The sequence below is a fragment of the Podarcis cretensis genome (assembly GCF_951804945.1).
Source record: "Podarcis cretensis genome assembly, chromosome: 6".
NCBI classification, from domain to species: Eukaryota; Metazoa; Chordata; class Lepidosauria; order Squamata; family Lacertidae; genus Podarcis; species Podarcis cretensis.
In genome coordinates this window covers 66,765,763-66,793,383 of record NC_137175.1, presented here as the reverse complement: position 1 = coordinate 66,793,383, position 27,621 = coordinate 66,765,763, and the positions used below count along the sequence as shown (strand labels likewise).

The window sequence follows — 27,621 nt, the reverse complement described above, 5'->3', positions numbered from 1 at the left end:
CCCCCCCGTCTTTCCTTAAGTACTAAGCTACTGAGGAAGACAGTTTCCTCTTATTAAAAGCTTGCCCTAGTAGAAATCTCACAATCAAATTTGCACAGTTGTGTCATGGGGTGCTGCAGGGTGGTATTCTATCTTCCAATGTTTAACACCTACTTAAAGTCATTCATTAGGGAATTTTGGGGCCAGGTGTCACCACACTCATCTCTATTTCTGTATAACATCTGGATTAGGAGAGACTGTGCAGGCCCTGGACTGGGTCTGGATGCAGAGGTGGGCTGGATGAGGAGAAATAAGCTGATTTGAATCCTTGGGATCTTTGGGTGAGATTCTTGTGTCAGAGAAATTGATCAGTCGCCTGTTCTGAATGGGTTTCCACTTCCTCTGAAGGAGCTAGTTCAGAGCTTTAGGGTGGTCCTTTATCCAGATTTGCCTTGGGAGCTAGAAGTTGCTTTTACAGGCTTCAGCTGGTAAGACAAATGGCAACATTATTGGACCAGGTTAGCTTGACCACGGTGACGCGGGTGGCGCTGTGGGTAAAACCTCAGTGCCTAGGACTTGCCGATCGTATGGTCGGCGGTTCGAATCCCCGCGGCGGGGTGAGCTCCCGTCGTTCGGTCTCACCTCCTGCCCACCTAGCAGTTCGAAAGCACTCTTAAGTGCAAGTAGATAAATAGGTACCGCTGTATAGCAGGAAGGTAAACGCCGTTTCCGTGTGCTGCGCTGGTGCTGGCTCGCCAGAGCAGCTTCGTCACGCTGGCCACGTGACCCGGAAGTGTCTTCGGATGGCGCCGGCTCACGGCCTCTAGAGCGAGATGAGTGCGCAACCCTAGAGTCGGACACGACTGGCCCGTACGGGCAGGGGTACCTTTACCTTACCTAGCTTGACCACAGATGCTTCGGACTACAACTCACATCATCCTTGACTATTGGCTATACTGGCTGGGGCTGATGGGACTTGTAGTCCACAACACATGGTGGGCACCAGGGTACAGGTGTTTTGTTTTTGCAGCTATGCCTTGTTAAATTCTGGGTCTGCCTTTCTAATGTTTCATGGAGTTTCCATTCTGTGGAGTATTTGTAGATTTTAAAAACTACCTTGCTTGTGCTCATGGATTTGTCTCACTGGATTGAGACAAAACATTTCTTATGAATTTAACTTTCATAGGTATAACCAAATCCTCTCAATGGTCTAGGACCGGCACATTGTATTTGGTCATATAAGTAATGTAGAAATACTGACATTTGACAGCCCTTCTACATATTTCATAGTAGGTGAATGCAAGTTGAATTCCAGTAAATATCCGTGCAGTACATAATAGCTGCAAGAGTCTGCATTAGCTCAAATAATATTAAATACAATAGTCCTTCAGATATTAAAGGCTTCCCTAAACAGGGCTGCCTTCAGATAGTTGTTTTTTCCTTTGACATCTGGTGGGAGGGTGTTCCACAGGGCGGGCGCCACTACCAAGAAGGCCCTCTGCCTGGTTCCCTGTAACTTCACTTCTCACAGTGAGGGAACCGTCAGAAGGCCCTCAGTGCTGGACCTCAGTGTCCGGACAGAACGATGGGGGTGGAGACGCTCCTTCAGGTATACTGGACCAAGGCCGTTTAGGGCTTTAAAGGTCAGCACCAACACTTTGAAATGTGCTTGGAAACGTACCGGGAGCCAATGTTGGTCTTTGAAGACCGGTGGTCTCGGCACCGCTCCCTGTCAACAGTCTAGCTGCCGCATTCTGGATTAGTTGTAGTTGCCGGGTCACCTTCAAAGGTAGCCCCACGTAGATCGCATTGCAGTAGTCCAAGCGAGAGATAACTAGAACATGCACTACTCTGGCGTGACAGTCTGTGGGCAGGTAGGGTCTCAGCCTGCGTACCAGATGGAGCTGGTAAACAGCTGCCCTGGACACAGAATTGACCTGCACCTCTATGGACAGCTGTGAGTCCAAAATGACTCCCAGGCTGCGCACCTGGTCCTTCAGGGGGAAAGTTACCCCATTCAGAACCAGGGAGTCCTCCACACCTGTCCACCTCTTGTCCCCCCAAAACAGTACATATGTCTCATCAGGATTCAACCCCAGTCTGTTAGCCGCCATCCATCCTCCAACTGCCTCCAGACACTCACACCGGACCTTCACCGCCTTCACTGGTTCTGATTTGAAAGAGGTAGAGCTGGGTGTCATCTGCATACTGATGAACACCAGCCCAAACCCCCTGATGATCTCTCCCAGCAGCTTCATGTAGATGTTGAAAAGCATGGGGGTGAGGATGGAACCCTGAGGCACCTCATTCCCCCCCCCCCCACTTTCTGAACACGGATCTGGGTTTAACTAGAGCTCACTTGCGCCTATGTGCTCATAAGCAGAGGACTTCAGTTTAGTCACCACTGTAGTCATTTAAAAATGCCCCAAGAATAGCATATGATTCTGCTCAAACTGAGAAGTTTCTTTGTTTGTTTGCACAGATAAAGCTAAGGTGCCCTTGCCAGCTACAAGCTGCAGAGAAATGCATCTTGGTGTAACAGATGATGAGTGAAAGGGTTGTTTAGTTTAAAAGCTGGGATTTATTCAAGGAGCATAGAGATGTGAGGTTGGAACAAGTATGCACTCATCCATGCAAACAGTGATGTTGCCTAGAGAGACAAATAATTTCTGAAGGAAGGGTAGAAAAGAAGAATTAGCATTTTTTTTACCGCATCATTAAATGGATTGCAATAAAGTTAGTAAAAAATATATAGCCAAATGAGTGTTGCTGATGGGAAGACTTTTGGAATATTGCTATAGCAATATCTCTGACAGATGAAATGTTGATTTTAACAGATTAAAGAAGTGAAAGATCTTAAGGAGCTTCATTTATATTTGAGAAGATTAAAATATCCCATTATCTCAACCTTACTCAGATTGGAAGAAAAGAAAAAAATGAAAGAAAAGAAATCCAAAAGTTCACCAAAGAAGGGTTAGTAACTTACGTATTTTTTATAGCATGTGAAGGAAGGATATTTTAGGAGATGGTTATGACATTTCTGTACTGCATACAGACCTATGGATATCCTTACACTTTGATTTCTGACTTATATTTAGTATTTATCTACTTTCATCTCAAAATGTACTTACTTGATTTTAGCGCTGATCTGTTCATGCTATTAGTGTTTCATCTTTCAATGTTATGGACAAATATTTACACAGTATGTTTTTTCCCCATTTTGTAGTCAGGAAGCAAGTCTGTGGGCAAGTTTGCAATGCAATGACTAGAAATGTGCCATTTGATTTACAAAAATCTGCTGAATCTGAATGTTTGTGTCAGCCCTCTCTGCAGTATTCAGGGAGGGATTGTTAACACATGAGTGCATTTCCTTAATAAAATGACAAGGACCTCTGCTAATTTCTTGAAAGTCGGCTTTGACATTGACGTATGAGACTGAAAACGTTTATTCATCCGTCATCGTCAGTGTCATTCACGTGGTGTCTGGTTATTAACTATGTATGTCTTAGAGTTCCTCATTTGGAATATATTTTGCACAACTCTATAGACTACAGGCCTCTGACGAAATGTTTGCAAGGTGTTGGGCATCTAGTCTGTACACAGAAACGTGTGATTATCTGCAGCACTGACTAGGGAGCACATGGTATTCCACACATAGCTAACATAATAAGACTATTGTCTAGGACCATTCATATCTGGTGTGAATGTGCTGTGTAATCTCAGAGCGATTCTAAGCTCTTATCATTACCCTCTTGATCACAGCTATAAATACACTCATTGGTGGCCATTTTTCTGCATTTGTTTGTTTCTTTGAAAGCATCCATCGACAGTGTTGTGGCAGGTAGTGTAATGCTGGTCCTCAAATGGTTTTTCTCCCCATCCTCCTCCCTTGCAAGCATACTGTGGACATAGAAGCATTGCAGTTTTACAAATAGCACCCAACTAAACTGAAATGTGCCTTACTTTGATTCAGAATGGGTCACAGTTTCTTTTCTGATGGAAGAAAAGTTGTGTGATCTCTACCACACAACTTCTTTCCCCATCATCCTCCATTGCAAAGAATAAGTGGTCACTGACACATTGCAGTTTTATTATACATAGCAAAAAACAGAGCTTTAGTCCTATGCTCGCTGTCATGAGTGTTTGCACAGTTAAGTCATACCTCTTCAGTAGTGAACAGAGACCAAGATCTCTGCTTGTTTGGCAATGCTTTCTTAGTCTTGTTTTAAAAAACAGCCACATGTAAAGTGAGTGGATTACTGGAAACTCAGATTTTGTAGGCATGAAAGTGGCATTGTTGAAGCCACAGGAGCTGTTAGTTAGCTTTTACTGAAAACAGGGAGGTACCAAGAATAAAATAGCTTTGGGGTCCTTGCCATGAGTAAAATGCAAGTCCATCTACCCTGATCTGTAGGCTAAAGCTGTCTCAACATGAAAATTGAAAAACATGGGTTTTGATAAAGTGAAATATGTTTGTTTATGTTTTTGTTTTAAAAACCAGCTATGGAAAGTTGTCATTCTCAAGATTTCAGAACATTTTTGCCAGGATACTGGGTCCTCTTGAGGCCTTCAGACCACCGTGTGCTGGCCATCTCAGATTTAATGGAATCAGCAAATTTGAGTAGACAAAAATGCCATTAGTATTATATAGAACCATTCCTACATAGCTGTTTTCATTTATTTTTATTAACATTTCAGTGCATAAAGATTTTTACTGATGTGCAATGTGGGTTTCATTATTAATCTTTTATGTTGTGTTAATGAAGAGGAAATTCTATGCATACAAATGTGCTTAAGTACTCTGCTTAGCAGTGTCTGACTGTGGTGGTTGAAGGATTTCTGGGTCATGGGGAGAAGTTATAGTTACATTTTCAGATTCATTGACACTGATTTTCATTATTTTTAACGACACCTTCTCAAGTCACCTTCTGAAAGCATATATTGTGTGGTTCATTGTGGCATGTCAAAACACTGTATTGTGACAATCCTCCAACAATCACTCAATAAAGTAGCTAAAAACATAACTGTTGCCAACACTGTCTAGCAAGGGCATTGGTATTTCTAATTGTGTTATTTTTGGTGACATTTCAGGGGTGCTTTTTATTTTCTTATAGATTGGTTTATGACACCTTTCCTACTCGCATAAGAATTCTTTCTACTTCCCTCAATAACTTTGATGATCCCCAATGGAGTGGCTTATCTTTAACAGTGTTTTCGTTATCTGCCACACTGCATTTCTACTGGCAAGTTTTAGATAATGGCCTGTTTAAATTTAACATCTCATATCCTATTCTTGTGAGAAATATTCCAGTTTGATTCGGTTACCTTGGTGAGCTGTTTCGACTTAAATTTATTTAAACCTAAGAGAACATGGTATGGAACATCAGTGAGCTTGCAGTCTAAAGTCAGGCTAGTGTAGCTGACAGGAGGTGGTATGCAAAAAGGAAAGTTGTGTTGCTTCTGGAAAGGTACGGTTCAGGAAGAATGTTTTGAAGAAGGATTTGAAGCCATTCTGAGTGTAGTTTGACAGAGGTATAGATCGTTCCAGTTGCAGAGAATGGCACAGAAATGGCACAGAAACATAAAATGGAAGCAGGTCGTTAACAAAGGCCAATAGCAGATGAGTTGAGGTGAAAAGAGGGAATTGGGGAAACATTGATACTGTTCGATACAGAGACAAGATGAAGGTTGTGTGAGTTGAAAACATTATCAGCAAGATATTGTGTGAGTGGCAGAAAATGACTTGGAGCCAGCGATGCCAGATAGTTGTGACTTGGAAATAAGTGAACATGGTTCTTCTTCTGGTGTTCTACACAAGTCAGACCCATCTCACAGGTCACTAGTGAGAGAATTGATATCTGGAGTGATATGCACAATAATAGAAACACTGCATGCTTCCTGGTTTTGTGAATTTTCTTGCCTGTAGTTGCTGTTCTCACCTTGGGATTTAATTTTTAAAAACCCTGACCTATTGACAATGATTTATTCTAATTCCCATTTTATTCCTTGATTTCAATGAGAAATTATTATTATTTTGCTAAAATTATTCTGCTAAAAACCTCACAGTTCTAAGACATAGCATATGCATATTTATATGTATTGCATTTACAATATTATATGCATATTACATGCACATACAGTCCCACTTTTTTAAACTAACAGACACATAGACAGATACATACAATGCATGAAATTGTATAAAATGTTTATGTATTAATACTTACAAAATCATGCTGCGGAAATATACCGTATTAGCCTGAATATAAGCCGCACCTGCAAATAAGCCACACCTTTAAAATTTGGCTGCTTGGGGGAGGATTGGAATCTGCAGATGAGACAGGCACCGTTGCCACGCACTCCTGGGCTGCTTCCTGGTGGAGTGGGGGGAGCCACACCGCTCTGCCGGCGGTGTAAGGTCGTGAATATAAGCCACACTTTGACTTTCTACAATCAGAATTTGGGGGGAAAGTGTGGCTTATATTCTGGCCAGTACGGTAGTATAGCATGGGAACTGATGCTTTTATTTGTTAAAAATATTGTGTGTATAATTTTGCACGCGCGCACACATGCATATATATATTCACAAGCAACTTGGTGCTCAGCACAAAAGGGGATCTGATGTGGGGAAAGCTTGATTGGGTCAGAACCACCAAATTCCAACCGCTTCCTCTCCATCTCTGATGTTGTTTCTTGCCTGCTCCTCACAATGACTTTGCAGCTTCCTGAGCTGGGAAGAAGTGGCAGCAGCTTTTCGCTCACCAGAAAATGCATGCTTTGCCATTGGCATTTCAAATTTGTCATGTCGGCTGGTATCCACTACCCTGGAAATCGGTGAAGACACTGCCTTCTAGTTGTGTGTCACAGAAGCTAGAACCATCTCAGAGGTCACCAGTAAAAAGATTCATATCTAGTGTGCTATGCGTAATAGACTTAATGTCATGTGCTTCAGCATTGTTATTCACCAGCAGAGATGACATTATTCACTGACCTGCACTTTCTTATACCTTCCTACTCATCATTAGGCTAGCCTAACCTGCAGAAGCCTTTTATCTTGGGAACACGGGAAAATGGGATCTAAAACTTCTTCTGGAGTACTTTCAGTTAAATGGCATAATGCTATGGGCTTCCTTGATATTGCACTATGCTTGATTTAGATTGTTTCCTAATAGGTTATCCATTTCAGTATAGCATATGCTTATATAAAAGTACCTTCATTAATTACAAGACACTTCTGGGGAAACAATAGATTTGTAACTCTCCCGCTCCCTTCACAAACTTGTTTATTAATGTATTATATTTAAGCTGGTTAGCATTTGCATGTCGGGACTTCCGGTTGAGCCCGAACCCAGCGCAAGCGGGGATTTCTTCGTCAGGAGAATCCCGAGCTTTCCGAAGGGAAAAGGGGGTGCTACAGGGCGCGGTAGCCCCCCAAAATACTCGCTGGTGGATGTCCAGGAGTTCTGGTTCCCGTGGATGCCGAAACGCTGACCGTCCGGCCGTCAGGTATCTCCTTTTGGAGCGAAGAGAACAGCGGGCAGGGAAGCGGGCTGAAGGGAAGCCATTGCTACCTTCGGATAGCGAAGCCCCGAGCTTGCAGGGAAAGTGCTCAATTCTCAAAACAAAAGAAATTCGGATCTTAATTGATTAATCGAAAGGACTAATTTGGCCACGGAAGGATTCGGAGTAAAAAAGGAAATTTTACGGAGGTCAGCCGTCCTCTGAAATCAGCTTTGACGCAGAACTGTAAGCAGAGCTGGAAACGGAAAGTAAGTTGCCGCTAGCGGCTTTGATCTCTCCCTCCCTGCGGAATCTCTAAACTTCTCTAAAACAGTGTTGCAATAAAGTTAAAAGGGGGGGGGAAGAAATTCTGAACTGGAAAGTCCTTGAGGATACTAATATAGAGTTGGGTGGTTTTATTAGCGGTGGTTTTTGATGTGAGATATATAGACTGAAATCTTTTCACCAAAATTTTGTGGAAGTTCTGCTCCTATTTTTATTTGAAAACCTCTGGACCGAAACTGGTGAGAATTCCTAGGGACAATTGGATTACATAGATTACATAGACTGCAGTTGTTTTTCAAAAGAATTATTTTTATTTTTTATTTTTTATTTTTTTGTTGTTGTTCCTGCCCTGAACTATTTGGAGACTTGGTTTTTGCTAATCTCTGTTACTGGAGTAGCCTAATTGGTGGCAGAAGACGACTAAGGATTAGCCTAATTGGTGGCAGAAGATGACTAAGGATTAGCCTAATTGGTGGCAAGAAGATAAATAATTTGTTTTACTTTCTCCCTGGTGCTACCCCCTGGTGGAGACCAATTTTGAAATAACTTTTCTTTGGAGCCATTTCCTGTTGGAGTTTAATTTGGATTAAATTTTTTAAAAGATCTCTACCCACGTCTAGCTGATTGGTGACTCTGCATCTTTGGACTGCCCTTCTGGACTGGGGGATTTTGTCATTTGTTATTTGTTATCTGTTATTACTAAAAGGTTGATTGTGATATTAGATATTTGTATTTGTAAGATAAATAAATTGGAAAATGAAGAAAACAGGGGAGGGCACACCAGCAGACAGGAAAGGGTCAAAACAAGAGTCAGATTTTAAAGCGGAAATTTTGAAAATGTTTGCAGAGATTAAGCAAAGTGAAAAGAATTTAGAGACTAAATTAGAACAGGTGGATAGTAGAATTGGTAAAATGGATAAAAAAATTGATGAAATAGTAAATGAACTTAAAGGTCAAATTAAAGAAGTATCAAAAAGAACACAAAAGCTAGAGGAAGGGTGGAAGAAAACTAAAAATGAAATGAAGGAAATGAAAAAAGAGGAAGACAAAATGAAAACAGGAATGTTAGAGATGAATAAAACTCAGGAGGAGGTTCTGGATGCAATTGCGATGAATGAACTGAGACAGAGGGAAACCAACCTGAGGCTGAGAGCTATACCAGAGACACAGGGGGAGAATATCAAGGAGAAATTGATTAAAGAGTTGGCGCAATGGTTAGAGATGGAACCAGACGAGGTTGCAAAAACAGTTCAAAGTGCATTCAGAATGAGAGTGAAATCAGTCAAAACATGAAAATTCCCTGGAGATTGTTTAATAACATTCAGAGACAGGGACATGAGGAATTTGATATTACAGAAGAACAGAGAAAAAAGATTAAACATTGATGGGAGTTACATTATTGTCTTTAAAGACATACCAATAAGACTACTGAAACGAAGAGATCCCTATAAATCATTTGCTCAAATTCTTAAGAGAAACAACATTGAATTTAGATGGGAGTTTCCCGAAGGAATTTCTTTCTTTTATAAAACCAAGAAACATCGATTGACAAGTCCAGAGGAGACAAGTAAGTTCCTGAGGAAATACAAGGAACTAAGAATAGAAGAAGAGGAGGAAAGAGGAGCTGTCGGAGGAGTAGCCATGGGAGGAGCAGAACCAAAGGACACCGGTGATGAGAACAGGGAAAAGTCGGAAGAAGAAGAAGTAGAGGAACAAGAAGAAGAAGAGGAAGAAGAGAAATAAATATTTAAAAATATATATTTAATTTGAAGCTACAATGGCATTAAAAATTGTGAATTGGAACATTAACGGGATGAATGATAGGAACAAAAGGAATAAAATTGAACAATGCTTAAAAAAGAAGAATTTGGATATAATCTGTTTGCAAGAAACACATGTGGCAAGAAAACACAGGAAAATTTTGATCAACAAAAGATTAGGAAATGAATTCATATCTTCCGACAAAACTAAGAGAGGGGTTGTAATATATGTAAAGAACAAAATTGAGGCTCAACAACTCTTTAAAGACGAAGAAGGAAGAATTATTGCAGTCCAGATCAAATGGCAAGGGGAAAAAATAATAATTGTCGGGATCTACGCACCTAATGGAAATAAAGCAGACTTTTTCAAGGATTTGGAGGAAAAACTGTTCGATTATGTAGACCAAAAGATCATCATAATGGGGGACTTCAACGGTGTGGTGTCAATGGAGATGGATAGACTAAGAACGGCTGGGCTCAGCAAGGAAGGAAAACTACCAAAGACGTTTTTTACAATGGTAAAAAACTGCAATTTGATTGATATCTGGAGATTGAGACACCCACTTGAAAAACAATTTACATTTTATTCGGACCCGAACCAATCAATGTCGAGAATAGACCAAACATGGGTCTCAAATGAATTAACCCCAAGAATCAGACAAATAGAAATCCAACCGAGAACAATTTCAGACCATAGCCCAATAGAATTGGAGTTACAAGGATATGAAGAAAGAACTTTTAGATGGAGAATGAATGATTACCTCCTGGATGATCAAAAAATTGTGGAAAAAGCACAGAAGAATTTGATGGATTATTTTGTAAACAATTCCAATAAAGGTACTAAAATGAGCACAGTTTGGGACGCCAGCAAAGTGGTTATGAGAGGATTTTTTATTCAACAAAATGCAATTAAGAATAAAAACAGAGAAAAAGGGAAGAAGGAAATTCTAAGACAATTAATGGATAATGAGCAGAAATTAGTTAAGAAGCCGAATAATGTGAAAGTCAAGCAGCATATAAAGGCCTTACAAGCTCAGTTTGCGATGATAATTAACAGAGAAGTGGAATGGAATATAAAAAAAAATGAGACAAAGGAATTTCAAATCGGCTAATAAATCAGGAAAATTGCTGGCATGGCAGATCAAAAAGAGGAAGGAACAGAATACTATTAATAAAATCATTGTGGAGGGACAAGAGATAGACAACCCAAAAGGCATCAGAAAAGGATTTACGGATTTCTACAGACATTTGTATAAAAGAACAGAAAAGAACGACATGAGGAAGATAGAAAGATATTTGAAAGAAAAAAAGGTGCAGAAGATCCCGACAGAAAAAAAAGAAAGGCTGAATGCCCCAATAGAAATTAGTGAAATAAAAGAAGTTATAAAAGAACTTAAAAGAGGGAAGGCCCCGGGGCCAGATGGATTTACAGCACGTTATTACAAAGAAATGAAACACGTCATGTCAGTACCTTTGAAAGAAGTTATGGACAATATTCTTAAGAAGAAAGAAATCCCTGAAACATGGAAAGAAGCGTTTATTACTTTTATTCCAAAACAAGATTCGGATTTGACACAAGTTAAAAACTATAGGCCAATATCATTGTTAAATACAGACTATAAAATCTTTGCGAGTATTTTGGCGAGGAGAATTAAAACAATATTACAAGAAGTTATTCATAAAGATCAAGCAGGTTTCTTGCCTGGCAGACAGATGAAAGATAATATAAGGAATATAATTAACATTTTGGAATATTTGACTGCCAGGAATGAGAAACAAGCAATGTTAATATTTGTGGACGCAGAAAAGGCCTTTGACAATATATCATGGGACTTTATGTTAAGAAATCTGGAATTTATGGAGGTGGGGAAGGAATTTTTTAATGGAATAAAAGCAATTTATACTGAACAAAGAGCTAAGTTAATAGTAAACAATGTGATTACGGAAGAAATAGGGATAAGCAAAGGTACGCGGCAGGGGTGTCCACTTTCGCCACTGTTATTCATCATGGTCCTATAAGTCTTTCTAAATACTATAAGAGAAAATAAAGAAATAAAAGGGGTAGAATTAGGCCGGAATGAGTACAAGGTTAAAGCCTTTGCCGATGATCTGGTTTTAACGGTGGAAGGACCTCTAGAGAGCACTAAAAATATTCTGGAAGAGGTGGAGAGATTTGGTCAAGTAGCAGGTTTTAAACTAAATAAGAGAAAGACTAAAATAATTGCTAAGAATATGGACCAAGAAACGATAGAGACAATGCAACAGCAAATAGGAATAGAAATAGTGAAGAAGGTGAAATATCTTGGTATATGGTTAACTCCAAAGAACATTGATTTATATCAGAATAATTATATACCAGTGTGGAACGGAATAAAGAAAGATCTGGAGGTGTGGGGACGAATGAAACTATCGATGTGGGGAAGGATTTCAACGATAAAGATGAGCGTTCTGCCAAAATTATTGTTTTTGTTCCAAACAATTCCAGTAATCAGAGGGACGGCTATTTTTAAGGAATGGCAAAGATCAATTTCAAGGTATATTTGGCAGGGTAAGAAGCCAAGAATTCAATTTAAATTACTAACAGACGCAAAAGAAAGAGGAGGCTTCGCCCTGCCAGACCTGAAATTATATTATGAAGCAGCATGTCTCTGCTGGTTGAAGGAATGGATAAAATTAGACAATACAGAGTTGTTAGACTTAGAAGGATTTGATAATAGATTTGGGTGGCACACATATTTATGGTCTGGAAAGAAGAAAGGTCATATAGGCTTTGAGAACCACATTTTCCGAAGATCGTTGAAAGAAGTGTGGGATAGGTATAAAAACCTACTCGAGCCAAAAACTCCACACTGGTTGTCCCCACTAGAGGTTATGAGTGTTAAAAAAATCAATATGAGGAAAAATTGGATTACATATGGAGAGTTAATTGTTAAAGAAGGGGGGAGATGGAAAACGAAACCTTATGAAGAGGTAAAAGAGCATGTATATGACTGGTTGCATTATTTACAAACAAATGAAATGTTTAAGAAGGATTTTAAGGAACATGGATATGCGGAGAAAGAGTCAAAATTTCAAATGGAGATAATAAACAATGAATTTAAGATATTATCTAAAATGTACAAAATCCTGCTAGAATGGCACACAAAAGATGAGGAAGTTAAATCGGTTATGATAAAATGGGCCAAAGATTTTGGATATAATATACAAATGGATGATTGGATTAAATTATGGAATGAAAATATGAAATTTACTGCATGTACAGCATTAAAAGAGAATATAATGAAAATGATGTATAGATGGTACATTACACCGGTGAAACTTGCAAAAATGTATAAAACATGTAAAAAATGTTGGAAATGTAAAGAAAAGGATGGCACTTTTTACCATATGTGGTGGGAATGTAAAAAAGTGAAGAGCTTCTGGGAGTTGGTTTATAATGAACTGAAAAAAATGTTGAAATATACATTTGTTAAGAAACCAGAGGCTTTTCTTTTAGGAATTATAAGAAATGAAATAAATAGAAAGGATTGTAAACTTTTCCAATATGCAGTAACAGCGGCGAGAATATTACTGGCCCAGAACTGGAAACAAGAACAAGTACCAACAATAGAGGAGTGGAGAGCAAAGTTGATGGACTATGCAGAACTGGACAAATTGACAGGGAAGATCAGATATCTACGAGATCAAAAGTTTATCGAGGACTGGAGAAAGTTGGTGGACTATTGGGAAGACATAAGTGATAGAGAAATAACGTTAGTGGCATTTAAAGAAGCTCTGTAAAAGTCAAAGAGATATTGCAAAAAAGGAAAACAGTTTTTAAAAGGTTTTTTGAAAGGCAATAGTGAAGTTAAGAACTGTGTACCTAAAAATCAATTTCGGATGATTGTCAGAGAGGCTGAGGGAAGTCCAAAATTGGAAAATTTGTTAAAGCTGAAAATGTGATATGTTATATATTTTTATTGTGGAAATTAATAAAAATTATTTTTTTTTAAAAAAAGAAAGTAATGCAAAATGGATTAATCCGTTCCAGACTTTTATAAACAACCCCTAAAACAGCAATTTAACAATCAATGTACCGTACTATGAAATAAATAAGGCAGTATTGTAGATGGGGGGGGGGGGGAAGCATTTGCATGTCAGTTTCCCCAGTCATTTTAAATTTGATTATGAATGATTGGGTGCAAAGTCATAGGTAGGTGAATCGACAGGAAACCAGATGTGACCAACCAAATAATAAATTGCTTGCTTTTGATAAGGGCCAAGATCCAAAGAATTATCCACCCAGTTCCCTAAACTCAAAGAGGCTTGGCCTTATGCACATTCTTAAATTGGAGCTCTTCTAAAGCGGTTCACAAATGAATCAGTATCATTAGTTCTGCCAGCATATAAGTATGCTGGGAGGCCAATAGGTATGTGTTAGCTTTTCAGTCTGTTTAAATAATTTCAAGAAGCCATCCTCAGTTTTTCCCCCAGCAAGGAGGTCATGTAATAGATTGCACAATCCTTAAAGGGTTATTATAACAAATCTGGCAGGAAGAAGTGTAGAGATGTATGCCAGTGGGTTATACTGTACCACACATCTTGGATAAAAGGGGGCTTTCTGTCTCTTCCTGGCATGCTGTTCACAGTTTTACCAGAACAGACCTCGTTTTGTTAAAACAAATACCTTGTTTTCTATTTTAAAAAGCAGGTGGGTGAGACCGGAAGTGTTTTTTTGTCCCGTCCCCCCCAATGTGGTTTGATTTCAAACTCCACAGGCAAAGGAAGCAGGGTTTGCAAGAGCTGCCCAGTCAGCTGATTGGTAGACCCTGCAAGGATTGCTTTCAGCAGGGATTGGCTCCATTTGGGAGCTCTTGCACCAGATTTTAAAGCCGCTGATTATAAACCCTGCTTGCCAAGTAACAACTGGGAGCACACTTTAAGGCTCTCAGTTGTTCCTTTTCGGCTAAATCTTTGTCTTTCCCACACCTGATGTCAACATTTTGAGGGGCAGGTGAATGTGGCTCGGGGGAAACCGCCTTGTGAGCCAATTTAAGAACCTTGCTGGGCCTAATAAAGCACACAGGCTGGAGGTACCCTTGCCGCAGATATAAAAAGAACAGAATGAGCAGAAATAATAAGTTACAGTTGAGAAAAGCGAAATGAAATTTAGCGTGTTCGTTTTCCTTATTTGCGTGCTTGGTCTTTGGCAGTGGTATACCAATGTAATATCAGATTTGGCTTACCATCAAGTGGAACAGTTTCCCAGACTAGCAACTTTGCAAGGGTGTTTTCAGCACAATCTGCTCCCAGTCATCCCTCCCTTATCCATTCTTCCTGTTGCCATTCCGAAACAGCCCCCTCCTTTTTCATTTTCACCCCCCTGTGTCTTTATTAGGCTGTAAATCTGTCACCTCTGTATATTGTACCTAATGTTGAATGAAAGTCTTATTTAATAGGGGGAGGGGAGAATATATCTTCTTCTGTTACTGCTTCCTCCCTCTCTTGAGCATGCAACATTCTCATGCATATTTGAACCTAGGAAATGAACAATTGAGGGATGTGGGGCAGCTACTGGCTAAAATGAGTGGAAGAAACATTTCACTCTATGGCAAGGTTGGAGAAGATGAAAAAAGTACTATCTATTCTAGGAGAAGCTGTTGTCAAGGGTTAGTGGGGATATATGGTAGGCCTTGAAGGGCACAGCTGGTTTGGGCAAGCAAAGAACTAGTGCAGGGTTTTCCAAACTTGGTTCGCCAGCTGTTTTGGGACTACAATTCCCATCATCTCTGACCAATGGTCCTGCTGCTAAGGATGATGGGAGTCGTAGTCCAAAACCAGCTGGAGACCCAAGTTTGAGAAACCTGGAACTAGTGCAAGGATAGCCATTTATCCAGGGTTCCATCTTTGCAAGCCTCATAAGTATGTCCCTGAAGCAGTTGGAAGAATTTTATAGACTTTCCATTATTAGGTTCTTTGGATGGGATTTGCTTCTTTATTTTAAAATGCTATATTGTAACTTTGTTAATGAAAACTTTAATGCATTGAAAATATTTGGGGAAATACTAATGTAATTGTTGAACTGTTTTATGTTCAGAGCACTTGGGCTGGAAGGAACCTGAAGTGAAATCTGATGAGATGGCAATGAAATTCAGGCTTTCCATACGTAGAATGCCTTTTTATTCATTGCATGATGAGCTGCAGTCGTGTCGAGAGAGAGACAAAGAAATTTTTGACGCTGTACATGACTTGCGTTACTTCATGCAGCCTATAACTCCAACTAAGCCTATTCATGAGCCAGCGAGCATAGATAAGAGGACCTTTGCTAAAGCATTTGGAGCTGTCAGACTTCGCCCCTTGAGTGCTATTGATAAAGCATACTTGGAAAGTCAAAAGTTGGATGTTGAGCTTAAAAAGGAGCGGCATGTCATGCGGATGCAGATTATTAAATGTGAAGTTACAGACTACATCCATCGTTTACAGGAAAATAAAATGGAGAAAGTTCAGATGGAAAACGAAGAGGGAAAGCTCATGACTAAAGATACTCTGGAAGAGCAGAAGAACAAAAGATCAAAGTCAATTAATAAACTGAGGCAAAACTATACCAATTTTGTAAACATCAAGAAGAAAAAGACATTTGAAAATACATTTGTTCAGCGCTTCAGCACTCAACATCTTTCTTTGACAAATGGCTTATTAAGAATGGATGGATGGAGGAAGAATGAAGAATTTGTGAAAGAACGAAAAGTTGTAGTTAGAGGAATTATAGAAGAACAGAAGCAGCGAAGAGAGATGTTCGAAAATTTCCGTGAGGAGAGGTAAGTTTGCTTTTCTTAATTATTCACTGCACATAAAGCTTTGAAGTTTTCACAAATTTATAGATAGTCTTCAAGGATAGTTCTTGTGGAAAACTGGAACCCCCAATAAATAAATATTTATATCCTGATTTTCTGTGTCATTGTCCAAGATGCCTAAAATGGCTAATATATAATCTATATCTATATCTATATATATATCCCAGTTGCAATATTAACAAGAGAGAAGCACAGACAATAGTCAAACTTTTAAAACCAAGGTGGTAGTGATTCACAAGCTAGCCAGTGAATTTTCACTTGGTCTTTATTTTTAAAACAAATAAATGCAATTGAGGTCATATTAATCTCCAGAGATAATGGAGTCCCACAGCTTCATCTATGGGACATGATGAAGAGACATGATCCAGGACCCCTCTCATTGATGTGAGTGGAAGGGCAAACTCCTATGTAAATCATCCACTACGTAGGTGCCAACTCCCTGGGGCCCTGGGTGCCCGAGCACCCACAAAATTCCCCATGAATGGGCCAGGCACCCACAAATTAGGTGCCAGGGCCATGAACGCTGGCACCCAAGTTGGCACTCCTGATCCACTACATCCATTCTAATTCTGCTCTTTGTTTTCTTATATGTCCAAAGCAATTTACCCACCCAACCAAGTCTTCTCCAGGTTAAAAAACCTAACCCAGTGTATTCCAGCTCTTTTTTACTTCTACTAATGACCAGACTTCAGACGTTTCCTGATATGTGTGTGGGTGTTAAAGAGAGTACTTAGGAAGCTCACTGATACCAGGAAAGTGCTCATTTAGGCCACTATTGTCTGTTCACACTGACAGTGACTCTCCAGGATCTCAGGCAAAGCTATTTCCTATCACCTCCTATCTGAGATCCTTAAACTTGGAGATGTCCTGTGGCACCTGCCTGATAAATAAGCATAAACAGAATATTTTCCACCTCGGTTTTTATTAATTCAAATTTAGGAAAAACACCTTAAATGTGGCACCTTAAATGTTAAGACATGTTGTTATAGGATAAGTTTTTATGAGCTAGACCTTCTGGAAACTGTCACATTTAGGAAGTATGTGTGCAATACATGCATATATAAACACCTTCACAGCACGCATACCCCAAACTCTCCCCTAGAGAGATGGAGAAGTTTATCTCTAGAAGTTGAGATAAAAACAGATCTTGCCCCCTCCCATGATACTGCACTCAACAGCATCTGGATAAGCTGATAGGATTTACCCTTACCTAAACTGAGCCCTTAGCTGTAATACCTTTACTTTCTCTCTCAGAAATCAATGGAAGCTATTTAGTTTTATGTAGGAAAGCAAAGGTGTTGAGGTGGAAGAAAAGCCTAGCTTTCAAGTCACATGATACTGCCCTCCATGACTGAGGAGAATATTTTCTCCCACCTTAACGTTATCACCTCACTTTAAGTTTCTCCATAAAAGATAATGGAAAGCTCTTCATTCTTATTCTGACAAGTGCTCAAGAAGAGACCTTCTAGGTGAGACCAAAGACCTATTTAGTCCAGCAAGATGCCTATGGGAAGCTGGCAATCAGGACATGAGTGCAGTAGCCTTCTCCTGCTGTTGTTCCCCAGCAAATCATATTCAGAAGCATGCTGTTTCTGATCCTGAAAGGTGATATCCAACCATCGGTATCCTTATCCTGCGTGGATTTGTCTAAGGTCGCAATTCAAACCTTCCCCTGCATCCCTGACACATGCAGCTCCTAGGCCAGAAGGTGGGAGAGGCAGACAGATTTCTGCGCCAACCATGGTTGAAGTGGAACTTCCTTAGGATCCAATGGAACCTGGGCCAGCCCAGCCACTCCTCCAGAATGCCCTGCTTCAGAGCTTTCCATTGGTTATCAGCATCTTCCATTGGTTATCAACATGAGCAGGCATCTTGTTGATGGCCTGACCATGCACTCAGAGGCTTAGCTAAGAAACCAAGGCAGAGGGACTCCACCCATTCCAGCCCTCCCCACAGCCTCCTGTAAGAGAGGTTGGATTGTTCTGTAATTATTTTTAAAGCTGTCTTAAATGACTATCACTGTATCTTTTGGTGACAAATTAAATTATTATTAGAAAACAGTGTCACAGTGTTGAAACCCAGAGTTCTCAACTGATATGTTTCATAAAGTGGCATTCTCATGGGAATCTGATGGGTCCTTATTTGGCATTCTCTATGTCATGGATATAGGATGAGCATTCTAGTAAAAAAAAAAATCATCCTAAGAAATGTTCCTCAATATTGATTTTGACAGGGCGAAAGTATTCATTTCAAAAGCAGTTCAAGGCAGTGTGGGTATCTTTACAACATGCACTATGTGTTCAGGTCTATACCAAATTAATTTATTTTGAAATTATTTATTTTAGTTAAATCTTGCTTTACTTTTTTCAACATGCCAAGTTTCTGCTGAAATTTATAGTACTACTGATAATATTCTTGGCCTAGATTCCCCCCCCCCTTTTGTACAAAATGAATATCTAGCTAGGAATACTATCTTATCAAGTCATGGTTGTATCCCTTAGATAAGGTTCAGGAAGCCTTGAACATGAAGGCTTGGATGTAGCAAATAATATATTTTATCAAAAAGCCATATGTAGTATGTAAGAATTCTTGACATCACCTAATTGCATTTACTAGCAGCTGTGATATAACATTGTTTTTCTTTATTTTGAAAGGCATACAAACCTAAAGCAAGTGTGTGTTTTTCAAAAGTAGTTTGGAAAGAGGAAATTTGAGTGACTTGTGTTTTCTGTTTTCCCTACTTCTGTTTTAACATGGAATTTGGAACCCTCAGATATTCCCCTGGTAGAGCTGTCAGAATACCATGTCATGTATTACAACAATAGAGCCAAAGGAAACAGAAGCATGAGCCACTCGCCCTTCCTCTGAGTTAATCCACACTAGAGTTCAGTGTGGATTTGAAGATGCTTGTGTCTCTATATTTTATTTTTCATGGCACTTACACAACATTCTCCTCATCAAAGGGGGCCTACACTTTCCCTATGCTGAATGGGGATTTTTTTGATCCACAGATAATCCGATAAGGGAAGAAAATGCAATATAAAAATGTATGTTACTCAGTTGTGAAGCCACTGAAGCACATTTCATGGCTCGCCTTCTTTTACATGTGTGCTGACATATTGCTGGGTCTTATTGCCATACCCCTTACTTCCATTTTGTTTTCATCAGCCCAAGGGAAAGGATGCAGCTCTGTTCCATTGGCTGTTCCTGAAGGTGCATTTGTGGTATTTTTATTTTACAATAAGCTCTTTAGCAGAACTGCTCTTGTATACAGCAGCTATAGTAAAATGAAAATTAGATTTGTCTCTGCAGGTAGAGGAGGCAGGAAATGGGAATGAAAGGAAGGAGCAGCCTTTCATGTGAGTGACTCCAAATCCTTGCCTGGCTTGGAGCAATGCACATGTATTTATTTTTCTGACTGCTTTTTTTGTACAAATCTGGCCTATTTGTGTTTTTATTCCTTTTTTTAAGCTGTACTTGCATAGCTAAACAAATACCTGCAGTCATGCCCTCAAGACAAACATACACTTGTGTGTGTGTGTGTGTGTGTGTGTGTGTGTGCGCGCACACACACACACACACACACTTTGTGCAAATCTGGTATGTTGGAAAACTTGTATTCCAAAAATAAAGTATGTTAAGCAGTGCATGCACCTGTGCACAAGCTCACATGAGATCTCTGGTTTCCAGATCTTATGGTGAGTAGAGAAGTTCTTATCAATGGAAGGAATCAATTCACAGCACAGTTGTATCCCATGAAGCACCACCACTGTTATGGACAGGAAACAATGAGGTCGATTTAAGAAGCACAAAATTGAAAATGCTCAAGCGTGGATTAAGGTTCTGAAACATGCACACAGAAACAGCAACCCACTTACACACGAATGCCACAGTTTGGACACAGCCACTTTCTAATGTCAGAGTACTTGCAGTTCTGTCCGACAAACTGACTCAGGGCGCTTCCAGACTGTCACTGTTTTCAAGTAGGATTCAGTCACATACTGGCAAATTCCGGTTGCACAATTAAAGTTGTTTTGGAGTTCTCGTGCAATAATAATAATAATCCCTCAACAATTCCACCCCCACCCCCCAATATTGGACTTTTGTGCTATGTAAAGTCATGGAGGAAAACACAAAAATTGTGGGATAACAGTTGGCTTGATGCAAAGTCCACCAAGCTCCCTGCAAGCTGAATGAATGCTTAATAAATGGCCAACATTGCCTTCTCTCTCTGCAAACAAATAACCATGAATGCTCAATGAACAGATCATGTGGAAACAGCCTCTGTAGGAATATTTTTTGTTTTTGTTTTAAGTGGGTGCTCTTTTCTGTTAGTTTCTTGCTTGGTTTACCCTTCAGCTTCTGTATCCTTGCTAACAACAAAGCCTTGCATGTCAGATTAGGCCCATTTACACCTGAACAATTTTAATGTCTTTAAATTGTGACATTTGTGACACCTGGGCAACCGTGCTGTTTTCAGCAGGTTCCCCGTTTGCCTGGCTGAAGTCGGTAGGTGATCTTTTGCTAAAATGCAATACGAACTGGCACACTTTTTTCTCCACATACCCTGCATCTTCTTGTTCCTTAGTGATAGGAAACATGCACAATAGTTAGATTTCTTTATTTGTTGGTTATTTTGTAGAGAACGCATTAAGTTAGTACCTAGTCTCGCCTGCATTTATTGTTACTTTGGGGAAAGAAAGTTAATAGAACACTGATGTCATGTATCAAATTAAAAATCAAGCGTAGGACCATAAAGGTGAATTTAATTAACTGAATGCTATTGTTATATCTCTGCATAGCTGATTACAATTTAATAGTGAAGCAAAGGGAGGACTGAGGCATCAGTTTCACTATTGATTGATATAGTTTCTCATTCAATATATTTCACTTTTATGTATCTTTCTACAAAAGATTGTGGATGTTTCACATTTTTTTTATTTAAAAAGTTTCATTTTATGGCACCATACATGACACAGAATGGCAGAGACATAGCTCATCCACAGTAGCATTTCTCCAGTTCCCACCGCCTAAATTTATGTAGTGCATTTTTATCCCTCCTTTCTTCCTTCGAGGAACTCAAGGTGGCCTACATAGGCAGCCTCCCATCCAAGTATTGACTAGATTCATACAGTGGTACCTTGGGTTACATACGCTTCAGGTTACAGACTCCACTAACTCAGAAATAGTATCTTGGGTTAAGAACTTTGCTTCAGGATAAGAACAGAAATTGTGCTTTGGCAGCGCGGCGGCAGCAAGAGGCCCCATTAGCTAAAGTGGTGCTTCAGATTAAGAACAGTTTGAGGATAAGAGCGGACCTCCGGAACGAATTAAGTACTTAACCCGAGGTACCACTGTATATGCTTTGCTTCAGCATGGTGGCTGCATCGTGCCTTGGGACCATTGCCTTTAAAAGGCAACTGAAAGGCACAGGAAAAGACTGGTTGGAATGGAATCTCATTGGAAAATTGTACCAGTGCACCCAAGGCATATTGCATCCACTAAACTACCAGAGTTTAGAAAAGAATTTTGAGACTGGGAGCGAAAAGCCGTGGTGTGCTCTGTTGTGTGCTTGCTTGAGTCTCACATTTATTGCCCAACACTTATAAAGATGGTGTGATAGTTTCAATGTGGCCTGTTTCTTTAAGTGAAGAAGTGAAAAAAACAAACACACATTGAACTTAGGTATGTTGCCAAGTGCCATATTATTATATAGAATGTGTAGATTGGGGGGGGGGGGGGAGGAACAGAGTCAAGATTTGGGTTTTTGACTCAAGGACAGACAAGAGCAGTTTAGAACTGGTGATGAGGTTTCTTTTTCCCTCCTCCAGGCAAGATATGATGCAAAGACAAAACACAGATGAAAAACAGTTTAGGAACTGTGTGGCCCACGAAATGGCGAGAGAGAGATACAGGCAAGCCAAGGCAAAGGTTGAAGCCATCAAGCAACCCAGACAGATGGCGCTGTACTCCTTGCCCGTGATTGGCAGTTCTGGCACTGCAGTGCCTGTCATAGAGTATGACGGCTAAGATGGTAAGGTGTATAATATGGCAAGTGGAAAGAAGACCAGTTGCAACTGGTTCTTTGAATGATCTAGATGAAGCTTTGTTGTCTTACAGGTTTGGAATCTGTTTCTGTTGGTAATGATTTTGAAACGTAAACCAGAAAAAGACAATTTGATGAGCAGATCGACTACAACATTTGAAGTATTTCAGTATATCCACGTGAGGAAGAAAACAGCTGTAGCCTGTTGTGCTAATTGTTTGCAAATGTTGACTTTTAAGTGGCAAACATTTCAAGCGTACATACAATTACCTCTGTATTTAGCTTTAAAATTAAATTATTCAATGCCATATAAAAATAATTGGGGAAGAATTCACTGGTTGTTAATGTAGCCAAGTAGCATGAGTGCAATTAAACATGTTGACTACACTTATTGCAGACAGGACTGCTGGAGCTTTGCCTCAGTGATTCCTCCGTAACTGTATATACAACAATGCCATAAGCCATTAGCTCTCGATAGAATGTATTTTCAGTTGCTCTCTGGCTATGCCTTAATGCAATAATTTGGTCCCAGCTGCTAACTTTCATTAACACGCTGTGTACTTTGATTAGTTTCATTAGCTGCTTTCCTATGTGTAATTAATTATGCTTCTAGTTGATTCTACTTTAATTCTTTGTATATATATTTCTCCATGTGTATTGAGCCCAGGGAGAGCAGACTTGGGCAGTTGCTGGAAGAGGTGTGGAGTCTTCCGTTGCTCCTCCCAGCTCAGTTACAGAAGTTGGGATGAGGTTTTCTTTTACTTTAGTTGTTACATCTGACACTGAAGACACACAGTAGCTTTTAAGAGAACTGGGGCCAAACTACATGTGACACCATTCATGCAACTAACAATTTCTTGCATTGCACATTTACAATGTAAGAAAAACAGTGACACTTTCTTGTTACTTATCATTGTCTCTCATCAGAAGAAACAGACGTAGACTTTAATGTTAATTTTATATGTGTTGTTTCACATTTCCAAAGGAAATGGCAACTTTTTACAGGCAGCTCTCCATTACGTGGCTTTTACATTCTGAGGCACCTTGTGTTTAAGTGAAAGCGTGTTTATTGGGAATGCCATCGAAAAAGCCTGCAAACACCACAATCGCTCTCCCCAGTCCTCCTTGCTCAGACTCCCAACATTGCACAGGCCTCAAAGGTCGGTGCAACGGCTTGTGGAATTACTCTTGCGAAAGCTCATGAGATTTCTGGACACTGTCTTCGTGCCATTTTGCCCCTTTTCATGACATTTCTGGGTTCGTGGTGATGCACACCAGCGTGGTCGTACGTGCTTGAATGGGCGTAAATGGGGAGTTGCCTATATTTGAAAGCTCTCGTGCTAATTTACACTGGGTCCCCACCACCAACATGGATTCAGGCTGGACTTGCTCTCTTATAGTCTGACCAAGCTGCGGGGGGCAGTGGAGGACAGGAGTGCCTGGCGTTCTCTGGTCCATGGGGTCACGAAGAGTCGGACACGACTAAACGACTAAACAACAACAACAACAACAAAAAGCCCATCTGCTTCAACTTGTGGGACACCTATTCTATTAACAGGGAGAAGATTACAAGATAGAGCAGAGTTGGAACAATCTCCTTCCTCAGACAAATCCATGCCCATTTTTCTTCAGAAATCCTTGGCCCATTTATTCCAACAAGCATTTGAAAGACTGTGCTGATGCACCTAATGGTTCTCCCCAACACACTCATATTTTGATTGCTATGGGTGTTTTTAAATCAAGGAAACTGCTTCCTTTAAAAAAGGGGAAAAAAGAAATCCACTCTCCCACAATAAGTCCCTTGCTCTCCTTTGGAGAAAGTTGTGTAGAGTAGACCTTTTTACTGTTCTAGTCTCTTATAAAATTTACAATCAAATCTCTTTGTTAAATGAATGCTTTCCTTTAACCTTTCTTCTGATTTGTTTCCCAACATTTTTCACATACAATTGCTAGTAGCTTTTTGCATTATTTTCTACTAGGGATGGAGGAGAAATTTTATTCAGTGCATATCTAGAGCCTAATAATCTATCAAATACACACTTTCTGAAACATTGCAAACTGAAACACTGTTATCCTTTGGAATTTGCGCCTATCCAAATTTAGCAATTGGTTCCCCAACCAACATTTGCAAAAATGCACATGTGTGCATAAAAAAGTGAAAATTACATATATAATGCATTATATTAGGGGAAATTTCTTGCAAAAAATGTGTGTATTCATCAAAACTGCATATGAAAATGTGTTTTATGACAGATGCTTCCATCCCTAATTTCTACTCTTAAACACACCTTGTACTGTCATAATGATTTGAATATTTAATATTAAAAAAGATTTGTCCTCATAACATCCATATTGCTGTTTTGCAATAGTCTTGTTGGCAGCTCATAATTAGCACTTTATTTTCTTTTTCACCATTAATTGAATAAAACTGTTACTTACATTTCAGATTTTTAGACACTAGTCCTTTACCTTCCTGCCACTCAGCTACACAAATTCTAATTATTGTCACCAAATACAATTCTAAAAAGCATATGTCTGCTGGGTATCTCAATCTCTGCAGAATTACCTACACATTTTGCACCCGTGCCATTTCTGCAAGTATTTTATCTACACAGAAGATTATTCCCCCCTCTCTTATTCCTGGGCTGTAGTCCTGATAAAGAACTTTTCCTTATTGGAGGTTGATGACTGCCACTTCTTCTTACTTCCATTTCTCTGCATCTAAAGAAAGGGACAGACCCATATATTATAAAGGTCTTTATCAGGGTATGAGCAAAAGAGAAGAGCACACAAAAAATTCTGGGAACAGGCTGTAGAGGCCGACAATATTTTGAGTCAAATAATTATTTGGGGGCAAATGAATCAGTTTCATTAAGAGGCATCTAAAGCAATCCTGCAAGATCTCCGTTAAAGGAGCCCCTACTGACTGGCCAGTTGTCTCCTTTTTTTTTTGGTACTTCTATCAAATGTATTCAGTATCTGAATAAAGTGGCAGTGGTCAAACCAATTCCCACTGTTTTTGTGGAGACTGTGCTTCATAAACCCCACTCTTTCAATCATAAGCTGGCATACTTCTTCTGTGAACTAATTATTGTTGCTTTTTTCCTCTAGAACAGCAACAGAATATTTTCCCAGCCCTTCTCATTTTCTGTCTCTAAGGTGAAGCTAAACTGATGTATTCTGAAGCTAGATTTCATTGTTTGTGCCATGCTTAGTTTCAACTGTTGTGAGTTATTGTTTGCTGTTACAGAGAGCCATAATGAATTGTTACATTTTGACACCTGTCTTTCAATGTTTTCTATTCCAATCTACCAGTTTATTTATAGTCTACTCCACAGCTTGTTATTAAACATGTTTTTAAAATAATGCAAAGACAGTATTCATGAATAATTTCCCTCTCTCTTTGTTTCAAGAGAATCTTACCCGGACATGAAAAATAGATATGTGAATATGGGATCTGTCCATGGTGAAAAAGTGTCTGAAATGGATAGAAAATCAAAGTCATACCTAATAACACCAAAGAGAACTGTTTATGTGAATTATTGGAGATTTTTAAAAATCCATCTGCAAGAGACTGACCAGATACAGCATTCTGCAAAAAATACCAGCTGCTATTTGTGTCATGAAGAAATAATCAATCAATCAATCAATCTTTATTCCTGTCAAACACCAGACAGCATGAAGAAATAACAAAATTTAGATATATTTATAAATAATTTGATACATGTTGTTCATTTTTTTAAATCAATAACCAGCTATATCTAAATGTACAAATGTTCCATTTCCACAATTCACTGTAATTTTAAGTAACAATTGGGAAAAAGGAAAGTGTATGAAATAGTGGAACAGAAAAGATATTAGATATGTTGTCATGAACTACATAAGGAGTGCCCATAGTGAAGAAGGAACAGACTGCTGTTTGAATGCCTTCGTGGCCTGGTTAATTTTTTTATAGTGGTTATGGATATGGTGAATCTGGCCTGCTTTAGTTTGGTGAAGATGGTCTGTGACATACTTTGCCAACAAAATCTGGGATTCCTACTGCTACCACAGTACCAGACCTCTTGGAAAAAGATATTCACTTTTTTGTCATATATTATTAGTGCCCATTAGATCTTTAGGATTGTACATACTACAGGTTGTGCTCTGCTCTTTGAGCCATCCATCCTTGGCCAACAGAAGTATATCTTTCATATGACAATGTGCAAAATGTGATAGATTTCATTGATAAGCTAATCCTTGACATGTCTTCTACCCAACACTTTGTTTTTTGGGTAAGGTTGTTGTACATCCCCACTTGCATTCCAAGCATTCTTTGCCATTATTGGATAATGAGCAATAAAATTGTGGTCTGCATAATCCCTGGCTCCATATGTGTGTGTCTCTAAGAAGTAGTATTAATGACTAGAAGAAATTTGATTGTGTTGGATCTTTGCCTTGCTAAGAAATAACAGAACAATCTGAGGGAAACTGAGAGCCACTGTGGAAGTTAATAGTTCCCAAATAGTGTCCTGTACCTGTGCTGGAACTGGTGGTATTAATGGATACAGGTTTTTCCTGTGTTCCAATATGTGGTTTATTCGGTGTCTTCATTGTGTTTTGCTCAACAGAATGTGGATTTCTATACAGTGGTGCCCCGCAAGACGAATGCCTCGCAAGACGAAAAACTCGCTAGACGAAAGAGTTTTCCATCTTTTGAGGTGCTTTGCAAGACGAATTTCCCTATGGGCTTGCTTCACAAGACGAAATGTCTTGCGAGTTCTTGCGAGTTTCCCCCCTTTTCCCCCTTTTTCTAAACCGCTAAGCCGCTAATAGCCGCTAAACCGCTAATAGCGCTAAGCCGCTAAGCCGCTAATAGCAGTGCTTTGCAAGACAAAAAAACCGCAAGACGAAGAGACTCGCGGAACGGATTAATTTCATCTTGTGAGGCACCACTGTAACTGGTCAAGCTACTAATGGCTCAAATAAAGCTAGATGTTGCAGGGGAAATGCAGCACAGGGTGGACACTTCCTTTTTTCAAAAAAGAGATTATATGCACCATAGAAAATATGAAAATAATTGCTAAATTTAAGTGCCACAGAAGGAAAGGCAGATCGTTTTACATCCAAATCACCACAAATAAATAATTTGCACCACACACCCAGATCCCCCCAGACCTGTAGATCTTCAATTAATGTGCCCCCAATTTTTCATCCAAATAGTTTTTGAATCAGGAAACAA

At 39.5% G+C, this 27,621-nt stretch overlaps 1 protein-coding gene across 11 annotated transcripts in view; it reads left to right on the top strand.

The window, feature by feature from the left end:
• LRRIQ3 (leucine rich repeats and IQ motif containing 3) overlaps positions 1–26,759 on the top strand; it is a 60,553-nt gene extending 33,794 nt beyond the window's left edge. For 9 of the 11 annotated variants that reach the window (XM_079982488.1, XM_079982492.1, XM_079982486.1 and 6 more), the window contains 4 exons: positions 2,817–2,952; positions 15,598–16,318; positions 22,186–22,388; positions 22,475–22,796. In XM_079982488.1, coding sequence (XP_079838614.1) covers positions 2,817–2,952; positions 15,598–16,318; positions 22,186–22,384 — 1,056 coding nt within the window. In that variant the 3' untranslated portion in view covers positions 22,385–22,388; positions 22,475–22,796. Of the gene's footprint in view, positions 1–2,816; positions 2,953–15,597; positions 16,319–22,185; positions 22,389–22,474; positions 22,797–25,813 lie in introns of those variants that run through there. The other 2 variants (XR_013840378.1, XM_079982485.1) reach the window with 2 other exon arrangements.
• The last annotated feature ends 862 nt before the right edge of the window (positions 26,760–27,621 follow it).